At 43.8% G+C, this 13732-nt stretch overlaps 1 protein-coding gene across 3 annotated transcripts in view; it reads right to left on the reverse strand.

The window, feature by feature from the left end:
* LOC140730760 (endoplasmic reticulum membrane-associated RNA degradation protein-like) overlaps positions 1-11307 on the reverse strand; it is a 52483-nt gene extending 41176 nt beyond the window's left edge. For 2 of the 3 annotated variants that reach the window (XM_073051616.1, XM_073051615.1), the window contains exons 1-3: positions 11128-11307; positions 995-1208; positions 768-910 (exon numbers count right to left, since the gene is read on the reverse strand). In XM_073051616.1, coding sequence (XP_072907717.1) covers positions 768-910; positions 995-1178 — 327 coding nt within the window. In that variant the 5' untranslated portion in view covers positions 1179-1208; positions 11128-11307. The remainder of the gene's footprint in view (positions 1-767; positions 911-994; positions 1209-11127) is intronic. The other variant, XM_073051617.1, reaches the window with a different exon arrangement.
* Positions 11308-13732: the final 2425 nt, after the last annotated feature.

The following is a 13732-nucleotide window of genomic DNA, read 5'->3' on the forward strand; positions in this document are numbered from 1 at the left end:
TCATCAGCCATGATCATTTTGAATGCAGAACTGGCTTTCAGGGCCAAATAAGAACGAGAAGAATGTAGGATTAGTCAAAGGCCATCAGAATGCAGGAAAACGAAGGGAGATCTTCCAGAGGTATACAAAATTTTGAGGATATAGACAAGGTGGATGCAAGCAGGCTTCTCCCCGCTTCCACCCCTCAGGGTAAGCAAAAATAGAACTAGAGGTCAGAGGTTTACGGTGAAAGGTGAAGGGCGAACTGAGTGGAAACTGAGGGATTGGTGCGAGCTACCAGTGCAAGAGGTGGATCAGGTTCAATTGTTATATTAGGAGGAGTGTGGACGGTACATGGATGAGAAAGGTATGGGGGGCCATGGACCAGATTCAGGCAAAAGAGTCTAGGCAGATTAACCGACCACACGGGTCGCAGGGCCTGTTTTGGTGCTGTCGTCTCTATGTCTATGAATTCCCTTAGAAGGGTCCAAAAATATCAATACTATTCAGGGAGTGGATTCTAAACCTATAATGGTGTCTGTGCTCTGCCATTTTTCCCCCAACCTTTCTCTTCTCATCAACCACAATGCAGCAGCTCGAGCAAGGCACTGGGTAAAAGGAAGCCATTTCAATAATACAAATTAATAGTCAGAATAACCCAGCAAAGCAAGAAACAAGATCAGGAAGGCAAAGAGCTGACCCACAAATACACCATCGTTCAACTAATGGGAGATATTAACACTTGAAGGCAGTCATGAAAATATCACCAAGTCATTGGCTTTCTCTACCTCTGAGTTGTCCGTCCACGTAAACCAAACATCATACTGGTCTTTGAATTGCTTTGCGCTGAGTGAGAGTAGATATGAATGGACAGATTTACAAACAGGTCCCAGTTGTCTCACACTTTCCACATAATTCAGATTATGCTCTTCTGTAACAATAGTCAGAATGGAATTATCAGTTTTCCTCAGAGTCATTACAAAGTTTTGCAAATTGTAAATATGCAAGAGGCTACCTGTGTCTGACATGCATAGTGTACTGGTAATTGTCTCCCAGCAGACTTGCCCAGATACGGTCACGACATGGCCCAGATCTGCACCGTCTGCCCTCTCGAAGCCAAGCTGACAAACAATGTGATGCACTGCTTCAGAAAGGCAGGTTGTTAGATGCTCAGCAGCTGCCATTGGAGCCAAGCACATGTTCTCACTTCCTAAATCCTTCAAAAGAACCTTTAAAAAACATTGATTTAGTTTGTGAGATGGGTGAAAAGACCAATAAAGTAAATTTATAATCAAATAAATTCATTATCAAAGTACATACTTAGCCATATTTAGCCACACAGCAGAGTAGGCCCTGCTGGCTCTTTGAGCCCTGTTGCCCAGTAACACCTTGACAAACTGATTAATCCTAATCTAATCACAGGACAATACACCCCGAGCTGTAATAGCGTTGCATTAACTGCTACACTATCGTGGCACCCATGCTACCCGCAGATTCATTTTCTTGCAGGCATTCACACTTTAAAAAATACAATAGAATTAATTAAAAGCTGCACACTAATAACTGACATACAACCAATGTCCAAAAGATAAACTGTGCAAATACAATAAATAATTTTTTTTAAAAGACTCTGAGAACATGTGTTGCAGAGTCCTTGAAAGCGAGTCCATTGATTGTGAAATCAGTTTAATACAGAGGTGAGTGAAATTACAGCAGCCTGATGGTCGACGGGTTAGAACTGTTGCTGAACCTGATGGTATAAGACCAAAGGCTCTTGAACCTCCTTCCTGATGGCAATAGCAAGAAGAGCATGGCCTGGATGGTGGGGGCCCTTGACGCTACCTTCTTGTAGCAGCGCCATTATTGTGGAAATAATGTGACAATATTTCCAATTCTAGACATTACAACAAAGAACAGAGCTCTTAAATCAGCAGGCCCATATCAGGTAAAGAAACAAAACAAGAAGTTTACGTTTCCCTACTGTTCTTCAGAGCCTTGGGGCATTTCAAAATACTTTAAGCAATGACCGACTTTGGAACCTTGAACCTCTATGAAATGAAATGAAGCTTCAATTTTTCCAAAGAGATGGCCAAAACCAGTAATAACTAAATAAGTCAGTTGTTGCCCTTTTGATTTTAGGATAACCATCAACAAGCATAGCTGGCTTAATTCCCTACTCGCCTTTGAGATGATCAAATCAAATCTTGACATTCCACCACATCCCCAACATCACTGCCAAGGGTCAAGAGTCTAAAGTTTAACCCTTCTTCCTTGAGGCAGTGGTTTCTGAGCAGTGAAAAGAGATTGGCATCAGTTGTCCCATGTACATCAACACATACAATGAAATGCTTCGTTTTGTGTAAACATAAGGATGTGCTTGTGGCAGCCTGCATTTGTCAACACATTTCCGGAGCCACTGCTTACTAACCCTAACCTTGGAACATGGATGAAAGCCAAACCTGGAGAAAACTCCCATATGCTAATAGGGAGAATGTACAAACTCCTTACAGAAAGTGATGAGAGTTGAACCCCAATCGATGATCACTGGCACTGACTACTGCTCACTGTTCACTGCTGAGTTCATTCCCCACACCGGGACAGATCTGCAAACAGTCCACCTGCCTCAAGACCATTAAGAAATAGGAGCAGAATTAGGCCATTTGGCTCAGAATCTGCTCTGCCATTCCATCATGGCTGATTTATTATCACGATCAATCTTTCTCCTGCCTTCTACCCACTTCTGACACACTGACTAATCAAGAACCTATCAATCTCTGTAAGAAATATACTAAATGATTTAGGCTATGTTCACACTACACCGGATAAATCCGTAACTGAAGCTTTTTCTCTTCATTTTTACCCTCCGTCTACACTAAAACAGCATTTTCGTCCCCCGAAACCAGAGCTTTTCAGAAACGCTGTCCGAAGTGTGTATTTTTGAAAACGCCAGATTGGCCGGATCAGTGTGAATGGGGTAACTGGAGACTTCTGAAAACACTGTCAGACAGCAGCGCGCTATTTCATTGTTTTCTTGAACGCAACCTAACAATTTCAGAAAAGACGGCAACAAAACTGACGCCATTAGAGTTAGAAATGTACTCACCAAATACTTTGACCCATAACTTACTGAATAAATAAGTATACTCACTTTGCCCTGTTTTCTGTCCTTGCTCGTATGAAGGTGGTTTACCTATTTATGCAAGTACTTCTCTGACAATAGATGTGTAACAGCCTAATGTAACATTGTATGGAAATACAAGATAACACTGATGCAGACATGTTTTATACATTTAACAAGGTGCTTTATTAATGCAACAGAGTTAGTCAGTTTTTCAATGTTCGTCGTCAGCGGGTCAATCTGTCCGTGAACTCCCTGTCCGTTGCCTCCGTACGCTCCAGTATTTTTTTTTACTTTTAAGTTCTCCTACGCGAAAGCCAACAGCTGTCCGTCATTTTAAGTTTTTCTAATCTGTAACTACACAAACGCGCACTTTTACGGCGAGATTCAACACCAAGCATGTCGCTTGTTTTCGGTAGATGTGTCCTGCGCATGTGCAGGAGGAGGAGATTCGCCAAAATCTCCGTTTCAATGTGGATAGAGATATTTTTAAAAACCCATAGTGTGGACGCCTATTGTTTTTACGCAAAACCGGCATTTTCAAAATTATCTGGTCTAGTGTGGACGTAGCCTTAGCCTCCACAGCTGTCTGTGGCAATGAATTCCACAGATTCACCACCCTCCCACTAAAGAAATTCACCCCTCCATGTGCTACTATTCGGAGGCTGCACCCTCTAGTCCTAGACTCCTCCACTATAGAAAACATCTTTAAACATCTACTATATCTAGGCCTCAATATTCAAAGGTATCAATGAGATCCCCTCATTCTTCTAAACTCCAGTAAGTACAGGCCCTGAGCCATCAAACACTCCTCATACATTAACCCTTTCACTTGTTACGAAACCCGTAACTGGGTCACTTACCAGCAAAGATAGAGAGGTCCACTGAAGTCTGATGATACTATTTTTAACAGTATTTATTGGTAAAAATACACAAAAATAATATCAATGCAAATATACAGATAATATACGTCGTCAATACTAAATCTAAAAGTGCGGGTATAATAATAATCAATAAGAAATAAGCTCTATCGTTGTCTAGGGGATAATGTATTGTCCGATGGAAATATAAAGTTCACTCAGTTCATGCAGGCTGCAGCCTTTGGGGACCACTGGGGTTGCAATGGTTGGAGAGAGAGAGGGATTTGGGAGAAAAACTTGCTGATTTTCCTTTTATGATTTCGATCCGTCAGAGTCTCGTTGGTGTGGTCGTTCACTTGTGGCCTCTCCTTTAGCTAAGCCGTTCTTCCGTGGTGAGCCCACCAACCCAGGCAAGGGAAGGACGCACACGAGCCCCCCACCAGCTGTCGCTATTAAACGCTGTCACGGGATTTCTAGCGTTTCTCCTGGTGCGTCTAAAGGGGTTGTTCCCCAGACCCTCTTTTATCCTTACTCACGGGGTCTCAGATGTCAATTAGGTTGGGATGATGCAATCCCTCAACCAGCCCACTCTGGTCGTCCCGAGGGGTTTCAATGAATAGTACAGTACTCAATACACAATTCCGTCTCCAAGAGACAATAGCCGTTATCAATGGTTCCATTTTTGCTGAGGCCAGGACACATTCCAAACCTTGTGGATTCTGCGTGTCTCTCTCTCATTTCCTGGGTCCCAGACCCGAATTAATAGCGATCTTGCGATTCTCAAAAAGGAGGGGGCTAACTTTGTACCCTTCGGCCCCTCAGAGTTGCGGCACATTCGTAACACAGTCCCAGAATTATTCTCCTGAACCTCCTCTGGATCTTTTCCGATGCCAGAACATATTTTCTTAGATAAAGAGCCCAAAACTGCACATAATACTCCAAGTGCAGTGTGGCCAATGGCTTATAAAGAAAGTCTCAGCAGTACTTCCTTGCTCTTATATTCTAGTTCCCTCGACATGAATGGTAACCTTGCATTTTGGTTCCGCGCCACTGACTCAACCTGCAAGTTCACCTTTAGGGAATCCTGTACAAGGACTTCCAAGTCCTTTTGCACCCCTGATTTTTTAAATTTTCTCCCCATTTAGAAAGTCTACGCCTTTATTCCTTTTACCAAAGTGTATGACCATAGACTTCCTCACACTGTATTCTATCTGCCACTTCTTTGTCCATTTTCCCAATCTGTCCAAGCCTTCAATTCTGTCATCCAAAATCATTAACAATGTCAAAAGAAGCAGTCCCAACACAGAGCCCTAAGGAAGACCACTGGTCACTGGCAGCCAGTCAGAAAGACCCCTTTATTCCCATCTGTTGCCTACTGCTAGTCAGCCTAACCACTGAGGTCAGGCTATGAGGCCTATCATTTCCATTCTTCTGCCTCCTTCCCTTCTTTCAGAACGGGGTGACATTTGGAATATTTCAGTCCTCCGTGAGAACTCTGGAATCTAGCAATCCTTGAAAGATCACTGCTCCACAATCTCTTCAAGTACCTCATTCATAACTCAGGGCTGAGTCAATCTGGTCTAGATGACACTGCAACCTTCAGATCTTTCAATCTCCCAAGCACCTTCTTCTTTGTAATAGCAACGACACTCACATCCACCCACTGACACTCTCAAATTTCTTACATTCTGCTAATGTCTTCCACAGTGAAGACTCAACCCCAATTACTGCCTCTTCAGCGTCATTTTCCAGCGGCCCGACATCCACTCTCACATATAATTCTCCGTAACTTCCGCCACCTCCAACGGGATCCCACTACCAAACACATTTTTCCCTCTCCCTCCCCCCCCCACCTTTCTGCTTTTCGCAGGGATCGCTCCCTACGCAACTCCCTTGTCCCCCCCCATCCCTTCCCACCGATCTCCCTCCTGGCACTTATCCTTGTAAACGGAACAAGTGCTACACCTGCCCTTACACTTCCTCCCTCACCACCATTCAGGGTCCCAGACAGTCCGTCCAGGTGAGACGACACTTCACCTGTGAGTCGGCTGGTGTGGTATACTGCGTCCGGTGTGGCCTTTTATATATTGGTGAGACCTGACGCAGACTGGGAGACCGTTTCGCTGAACACCTACGCTCAGTCCGCCAGAAAAAGCAGGATCTCCCAGTGGCCACACATTTTAATTCCATGTCCCATTCCCATTCTGATATGTCTATCCATGGCCTCCTCTATTGTCAAAATGAATCCAAACTAAGGTTGGAGGAACAACACCTTATATACCGGCTGGGTAGCCTCCAACCTGATGGCATGAACATTGACTTCTCTAACTTCCGTTAATGCCCCTCCTCCCCTCCTTACCCCATCCCTGACATATTTAGTTGTTTGCCTGTTCTCCATCTCCCTCTGGTGTTCCCCCCCCACTTTCTTTCTCCTGAGGCCTCCCGTCCCATGATCCTTTCCCTTCTCCAGCTCTGTATCACTTTCGCCAATCACCTTTCCAGTTCTTAGCTTCATCCCACCCCCTCCGGTCTTCTCCTATCATTTTGCATTTCCCCCTCCCCCCACTACTTTCAAATCTCTTACTATCTTTCCTTTCAGTTAGTCCTGACGAAGGGTCTTGGCCCGAAACGTCAACAGTGCTTCTCCCTATAGATGCTGCCTGGCCTGCTGTGTTCCATCAGCATTTTGTGTGTGTTGTTGTTTGAATTTCCAGCATCTGCAGATTTCCTCGTGTTTGCTCTTTAAATCCACTCTCACCTCTCTTTTACTCTTTATTTACCTGAAAAAAAACCTTCTTGCATCCTCTTTCATATTATTGTCTAGTTTACCTTCATATTTCATCTTTTCTCTTGTTAAAACCTTCTGCTGGTTTTTAAAAGCTTCCCAATCCTCTATCTTCCCATTCATTTTGCTATATTATATGCCCTCTCTTGTGCCTTTATCTGGTCTTTGACTTCCCCCGTCAGCTCAGTTGCCTTGCCCTCCATTCAGAATATTTCTCCTTTGGTATGTATCTATCCCGTGCCTTCCAAATTTCCCCCAGAAACACCAGCTACTGCTATTCAGCTGTCATCCCTGCTGCCGCCCCCTTCCAGCCAACTTTGACCAGCTCCTCTCTCATGCCTCTAATTCCCTTTACTCCACTGTTGTTACTGACACATCTGACATTAACTTCTCCTTCTCAAATTCTATCACATTATGATCACTGCCTACTGAGGGTACCATTGCCTGAAGCTCTCTAATCAAATCTTGTTCATTACATAACACCCAACCCAGAATTGCCTTTTCTCTTGTGTACTCAACCACGAGCTGCCTTAAAAAACCACTTCATGGGCATTCTAGAAATTCTCCCTCTTGGTATCCAGCATCAACCTGATTTTCCCAATCTACCTGCATATTGAATTCCCCCACGATTACCATAACATTGGCCTTTTCTACTCCATTGTAATTTCTACCCTTTGGAGACCTGTATATAACTCCTGTCAGGGTCTTTTTATCCCTGCAGTTCCTTAACTCTACGTCTTCTGATCCAATGTCACCTCGCTTTGGATTTGATTTCATTTTTTAAACAACAGAGGCAACTCCACACCCTCTGCCCACTTGCCTGTCTTTTCAATATAATGTGTACCCTTGGACGATCATAGCTCCCAACTATGATCTTCTTTCAGCCAATCTCTAACCATGCTGCAAGATCACCAACCTTATTCTGCATGCTACATGCATTCAAATATAACACCTTCAGTCCTATATTCATCACGCTTTTTGATTGTACCCCGATGTTACACTCCTACTCATCCCTCTGACTGCAGTTTTGCCCTGTCATGTATCTGTTTTCCCTCACAGTCACACCGCACACTGCATTGACTTGTATACCAACTACCCCATCACTCTGGTTCCCATCCCCTTCAAAAATCACAGAAGAACATTGTTCACAGAACCTTGTGGCAAACACATTTCAAGCTCACATCTGTAAAATAGAAGGGCATCGGACAAAGTGGAAACAATTGGATAATTTCTACATCAGTCAGACTTAATAACCACCTGGCTTCAAGTGATTGAGACTGACTATACAGATAACTTTATATGCCACACTTCATCAGTGATGTAGTTCCACACTGACACTTTCTGCTATAAATTCATCATTTGCTGTGACTTATGATGTGGGCAATCATGGTCTCATGACCACTATTGTTCTTGATACATTCTTCTACAGAAGTAGTTTGCCATTGTCTTCTTCTGGGCAGGGACTTTCCAAGACCAGTGACACCACTTATTATCAATAATCTTCAGAGATTGTCTACCCGGCATCACTGGTCACATAACCAGGACTTGTGATTTGCACCGGCTGCTCATATGACCATCCACCACCTGCTCCCATGGCTTCACATGACCCTGATCTGGGGGTTGTTAAGCAACTGCTACATCTTGTCTGCTTTACACCTCCTTTGGTAGAGACGTATCTCCACCCCACCATCAATTGCTATAAATTATTCTACGTTTATTGGGAGAAAATTGTGTTGAGTGGGTTTCCATTGCAGTTTGAATACTTTCTCAGTGAATCAACTTGGTTTACTGTTGGATGTCTCAAGCTCTAGCTGATGGAGGGTTACCAATAAATTACCTTACGTCTATTTAGAGATACAGTGCAGAACAGTCCCCTGCAGCCCAGTCAGATGCACCATCCAGCAACCCACCTATTTAATCTGGGACAATTTACAAAAACCAATTCACGTACTAACCGGTTCATCTTCAGAATGTGGGAGTAAACCAGAGCAGCCAAGAAAATCGACATGCTTACAGGAACGACGTTGAAATTTCTTACAGACAGCGCTGGAATTCAACTTCGATCTCCCAACATCCTGCACTGTAATAACATTGTGCTGTTACGCTACTGTGGCACTGTTCCTCATTCCCAGAGTATTTTTTGCTCAAAACATCAGGATTCCGAAGATTGAGACACAAGACTGAAATCTCCCTTGCCTCTACATAACATTACCTAACTGACAACAAGCAAGATACCCGTACTCTGTAGCGATGTCTTTGAGATTGTGTGGTTTCAGTAGTCAATGTAACAGCTTACAATAGGCTACCGCTCCTCAGAGTTAAACCATTCATACAGCCAGAATTCTCTCAGTAACAAAGGCCCAGTACGACCTAACTCCCAGTATATATGATCAGAGGTGCATACCTGATCTGGCAAAGGCCCAGTACGACCTAACTCCCAGTATATATGATCAGAGGTGCATACCTGATCTGGCAAAGGCCCAGTAAGACCCAACTCCAAGTACACGGTCAAAGGTGAATTCTTAATCGTTAACCTTGCTCTTATCTCCCACAAGTTTATTTATCCTATACACTGGTTACAGTACAAACTAACTTGATCTTTCCTCAACAGTTCTGGCAGAGAATCTTCTATCTGAAATTTTGACTATTTTTGTTTTACCTGATGCGATACATACAGCCAACATATTAAACTTTAAGATTTTCAGCATCTGCTGATATTAAAAGTTGTGTTCTGTGTACAACACACCAGCTAAACAGAGAGAAGCCACTTTCAGTAGTGATTTGTTCAAGGACAAGGAAATATAACTTACAATTTTCTGACCTGAGATAAAAAATTTAAATTTCATTATTTTACACAGATATGTCCTAAAGGTTTTGTTGAAGCAAAATCAATTGGGTTTTTTTTTAATGAATTAGATATGGAGATGAAAGATTATTTATTCAACTAGAGAAATGAAGTAGGGATTTTAATGGCAGGAAGGCACAGAGTCGACTGTACTTCCTTAGAAGGTTGGCGTCATTCAATGTCTGCAGTGAGATGCTGATGATGTTCTATAGGTCAGTTGTTGAGAGCGCCCTCTTCTTTGTGGTGGTGTGTTGGGGAGGAAGCATTAAGAAGAAGGACGCCTCACGTCTTAATAAGCTGATAAGGAAGGCGGGCTCTGTCGTGGGCAAAGTACTGGAGAGTTTAACATCGGTAGCTGAGCGAAGGGCGCTGAGTAGGCTACGGTCAATTATGGAAAACCCTGAACATCCTCTACATAGCACCATCCAGAGACAGAGAAGCAGTTTCAGCGACAGGTTACTGTCGATGCAATGCTCCTCAGACAGGATGAAGAGGTCAATACTCCCCAATGCCATTAGGCTTTACAATTCAACTGCCAGGACTTAAGAACTTTTTTTTTTTTTTAAAGCTATTATTAATGCTTTTTGAGTTAGTGATTTAGATGCATATGATATTATTACTGAGTTAAGTATTGTATGTAAGGAGTTTTTGCTACAACAAGTGTATGGGACATTGGAAAAAATGTTGAATTTCCCCCATGGGGATGAATAAAGTATCTATCTATCTATCTATCTATCTAATTTCAGAAATAAGCACAGCGAGAAGGAAAGTTAACATTTTTGAAACAAAAAGATTTCATTACATTGGGAAAGCTGAGAAGTAAACAACTTTACATATGCAAATAAGGGGAAAGGAACAAACACGAGGAAATCTGCAGATGCTGGAAATTCAAACAACACAAAGTGCTGGTGGAACACAGCAGGCCAGGCAGCATCTATAAGGAGAAGCACTGTCGACGTTTCGGGTCGACGAGGGGTCTCGGCCCGAAACGTCGACAGTGCTTCTCCCTATAGATGCTGCTTGGCCTGCTGTGTTCCACCAGCATTTTGTGTGTGTTGTTTAAGGCGAAAGGAAGATCACTTTGAAAAGCAGAGATCTGAAAACAAGCACAAAGTGGGACTCTCAGATAACTGGAGAAGTTACTGGCGAATAAAGGTCCAACAACCAGCCTGACTGTCAGATACTCCTGCCAATTGACAAGAGTTTTCCGACAGAGTGAGATATGCCGTTGACAGCGTCTCCAGACCTACAACCCGGTCTGAGGGGCGGAAACCTCCGGCCCATTCAGCTTCACTGTTCACACGATGGAAGGCAACGGCGCGGCACCTGCCCGCTGCATTTCCATTGGATACCCGTTCGTCCGGGATAGCCAATCAGGAGAAAGGGAATTTCTTTCCCCCCTCCCATTCGCCCGACCTATGTGACGACCATTGGAGGGCGGGGAAAATGCGTCAATGATCACGTGGTTTGATAGGCCCTCTCATTCCATTGGTCCAACGATTCTAGGGGCGGGTTTTAGGGATTGGCGCATTGGACGTACCTGTGGGCCAGATGGGGCCTTTTGGAGTCGTAGCGAAGAAGGGCGTATCTACCGACACAGGGGAGTCAGAATTGGACGAGCTCAAGGCCAGCGTACCTGTGGGCCGGATCGGGTTGTCAAGCGGACGAAGCTGCCCAGCGTGTTCAAGGAAACCGCCTCGCCTGAGACTGCCGCACGTGACCCCCGCTGTCAATCATCTCAAACCCCGCCTTCTGTTGGTCACGTGCTCCGCGTTCCTCGGATTGGGTGGCTTTGGTATCATGTGATGTCTCTCCACTTGCCTTCACACCTGTGTTGGTGTTTCGGAATGGTGCAAATACGGTCCTTCGGCCCATCGCCCTCGGGCTACCATCTGTAGCTGACAATCCCAATTCAAGTATACATCCAGTGGCTTCTTAAATGTGCTGATGGTCTCTACCTCCACCACCCATTCACGCAGCATGTTCCCATATTGAGATACAGATTTATTTATCACATATACATGCTGTGAAATGCATCTTAACAGCCAACACATCCAAGAATGTGCTGAAGGCTGCCTGCATCTGTTGCCAAACATTCCAGCAGCAACAAAGCATACCCCTAATGCAACAACAAAACAAAGTACATTTCCCATCCCTCCACTCATCCAGCAGTTCTCCAACCGTCAGACAGGCAGCCTTTGGACTTCCCCGGTCAACTGTGGCCCTATGATTCCTTTGGGCCTCTACTTTCAGTTTTCTACCTCTGGATTCCAGGCACCCACTGTGTAAAAAACAATTGCCTCACTTCCCTCTTCTCAGCTCAGCCTTTGCCCTCTTGTTGTTGTCATCCCCACAGAGACGGCTGAAATTTACTGTATTCCCAAGCCAGAATTGGCTGCCACTTATTCCCTGGTTCAGTGCAGGTCAGATTGGCGGTAGGAGGAGGAAAGTGATCTGATTGATAGACAAGTCATACTGAGGAGGAATGGCATGCTTCACTCCATGAGGAGCTGATGAGCAGATTTGTGTCTTTAATTCATTTTCTGGTTAAGGAGGTCAGTGAGAAGGCCAACTTGTATTGCCCATGCTTAATGAAACCTCTTGATGATTCAGTTCCTTGAACTATGACAGTCCTTAGTGAAGTGTTGTGTAGTGGTTCCAGGGAATTCTCTACCCTCTGATTGAAATATTTCTAATTATTCCATTAATAGATGGCAGGCAGCTTATTTCACAACTGCTTCTCAGTACTGCAGCAAGAGAAAAATCACTGAGGTGGAAATTGTAGGATTTAAATTCAGCAACAATCCAATAATTTCATGGTTACCACCACTAATGTTTCATTCCAGGTTTCAAAGTCAAAGAAAATGCTTATAGTACCACGAGTCTGTTCTAGTGACATACTTTTGTTTGGTTTTTTTTCCCAGTCTGGGAGCTTTGTAGATTATGTGATCCTCTATGCTTTTTTTTCTTTGAGTGGCATCTGCCTCCCACAGCCTTTAAAGCAGTGGGTTCCAGGCCTTTTGAACAACAGGTTATTTCCTTAGACTGGGGGCTGGGGGTCAGGTCTCTTTAACTGTGAGCTCAGTGGGCAAGGAAAATTCCAACTTGAATCTTTATTCCTTTGCTATTGTTCTTGTGATTTTGGAAGTTGTGTTCCTGCATATTAGTCTAAACCTTTGGAAACCAATACAGACTTCTAAACATCTCAATGCTATCTTTTATTGTAAACTTTTACCTGCTGGTCTGAAAATGGCTATGTTACCTAACTTTTTAGATATTCGTATACTTTGTCCTCATGCAGACATTCTCTTTATTCTCTCCATTCTGCCTCCTCTGCAATTTAGAACAGATTTATCTTCTCACTGTCACAGTTCTGAAGGGTCAATGACCTGAAATATTTATTCAACTTGTCTCTCCACGGATGCTGCCTGCCTTGTTGAAAATATCCAGCACTTTCAATTCTTCTCCATGATTTTGGAATATCATTCCCAGTGGGGGTAATCTCGGGATTTCTCTTTTTGGGTATATTCCCAGATGTGCTTTCACATAACTTTTGCCTTAAACTGTACTGTCTCCAAACTTCCATCTTTTTGTGACTCTGATGCCCTGTATCAATGTAAACACAAATAGGTTCGTTGGCAGATCGGATGATCGTTAACTCTTAGAGAAACCTAGGGTTATCTGAAAGATCAGCTTAACTTTTCACATGTACAGAGAAAGTACAAAAGAACCAGCTCAGTGCAGGGATGTACAGGGGCAGCTTGCAAGTGTCGGTATGCTCCTGGCACCAACATTGCATACGCACACCTTCTAACCCAGGGATTCCCAATCCTCTTCATGCCATGGACCAATACCATTAAGCAAGGGGTCAATGGACTCAGGTTTGGAATGTGGGAGGAAACTGGAGCAAGTGCCTCTGCTTTGTCTCCGTGCTTCCCTCATCTATGGAACCAGTATGCTCATTGTGAGCACCAGTTTCCCGCTGCTGATTGATTTTTCACTGTCAATCAGAATTGCCTTCTCTCACAGGTCTCAAGTCTCAGAATAAGTGGTTAGACATTCTGGACTGAAATGAGAGGGAACTTCTCCATGTGTAGGGCAGAGAATCTTCCGAGGGATATGAAGGCTCACATTCAGGGAATCAC

Source organism: Hemitrygon akajei, chromosome 7 (assembly GCF_048418815.1).
Source record: "Hemitrygon akajei chromosome 7, sHemAka1.3, whole genome shotgun sequence".
NCBI lineage: Eukaryota > Metazoa > Chordata > Chondrichthyes > Myliobatiformes > Dasyatidae > Hemitrygon > Hemitrygon akajei.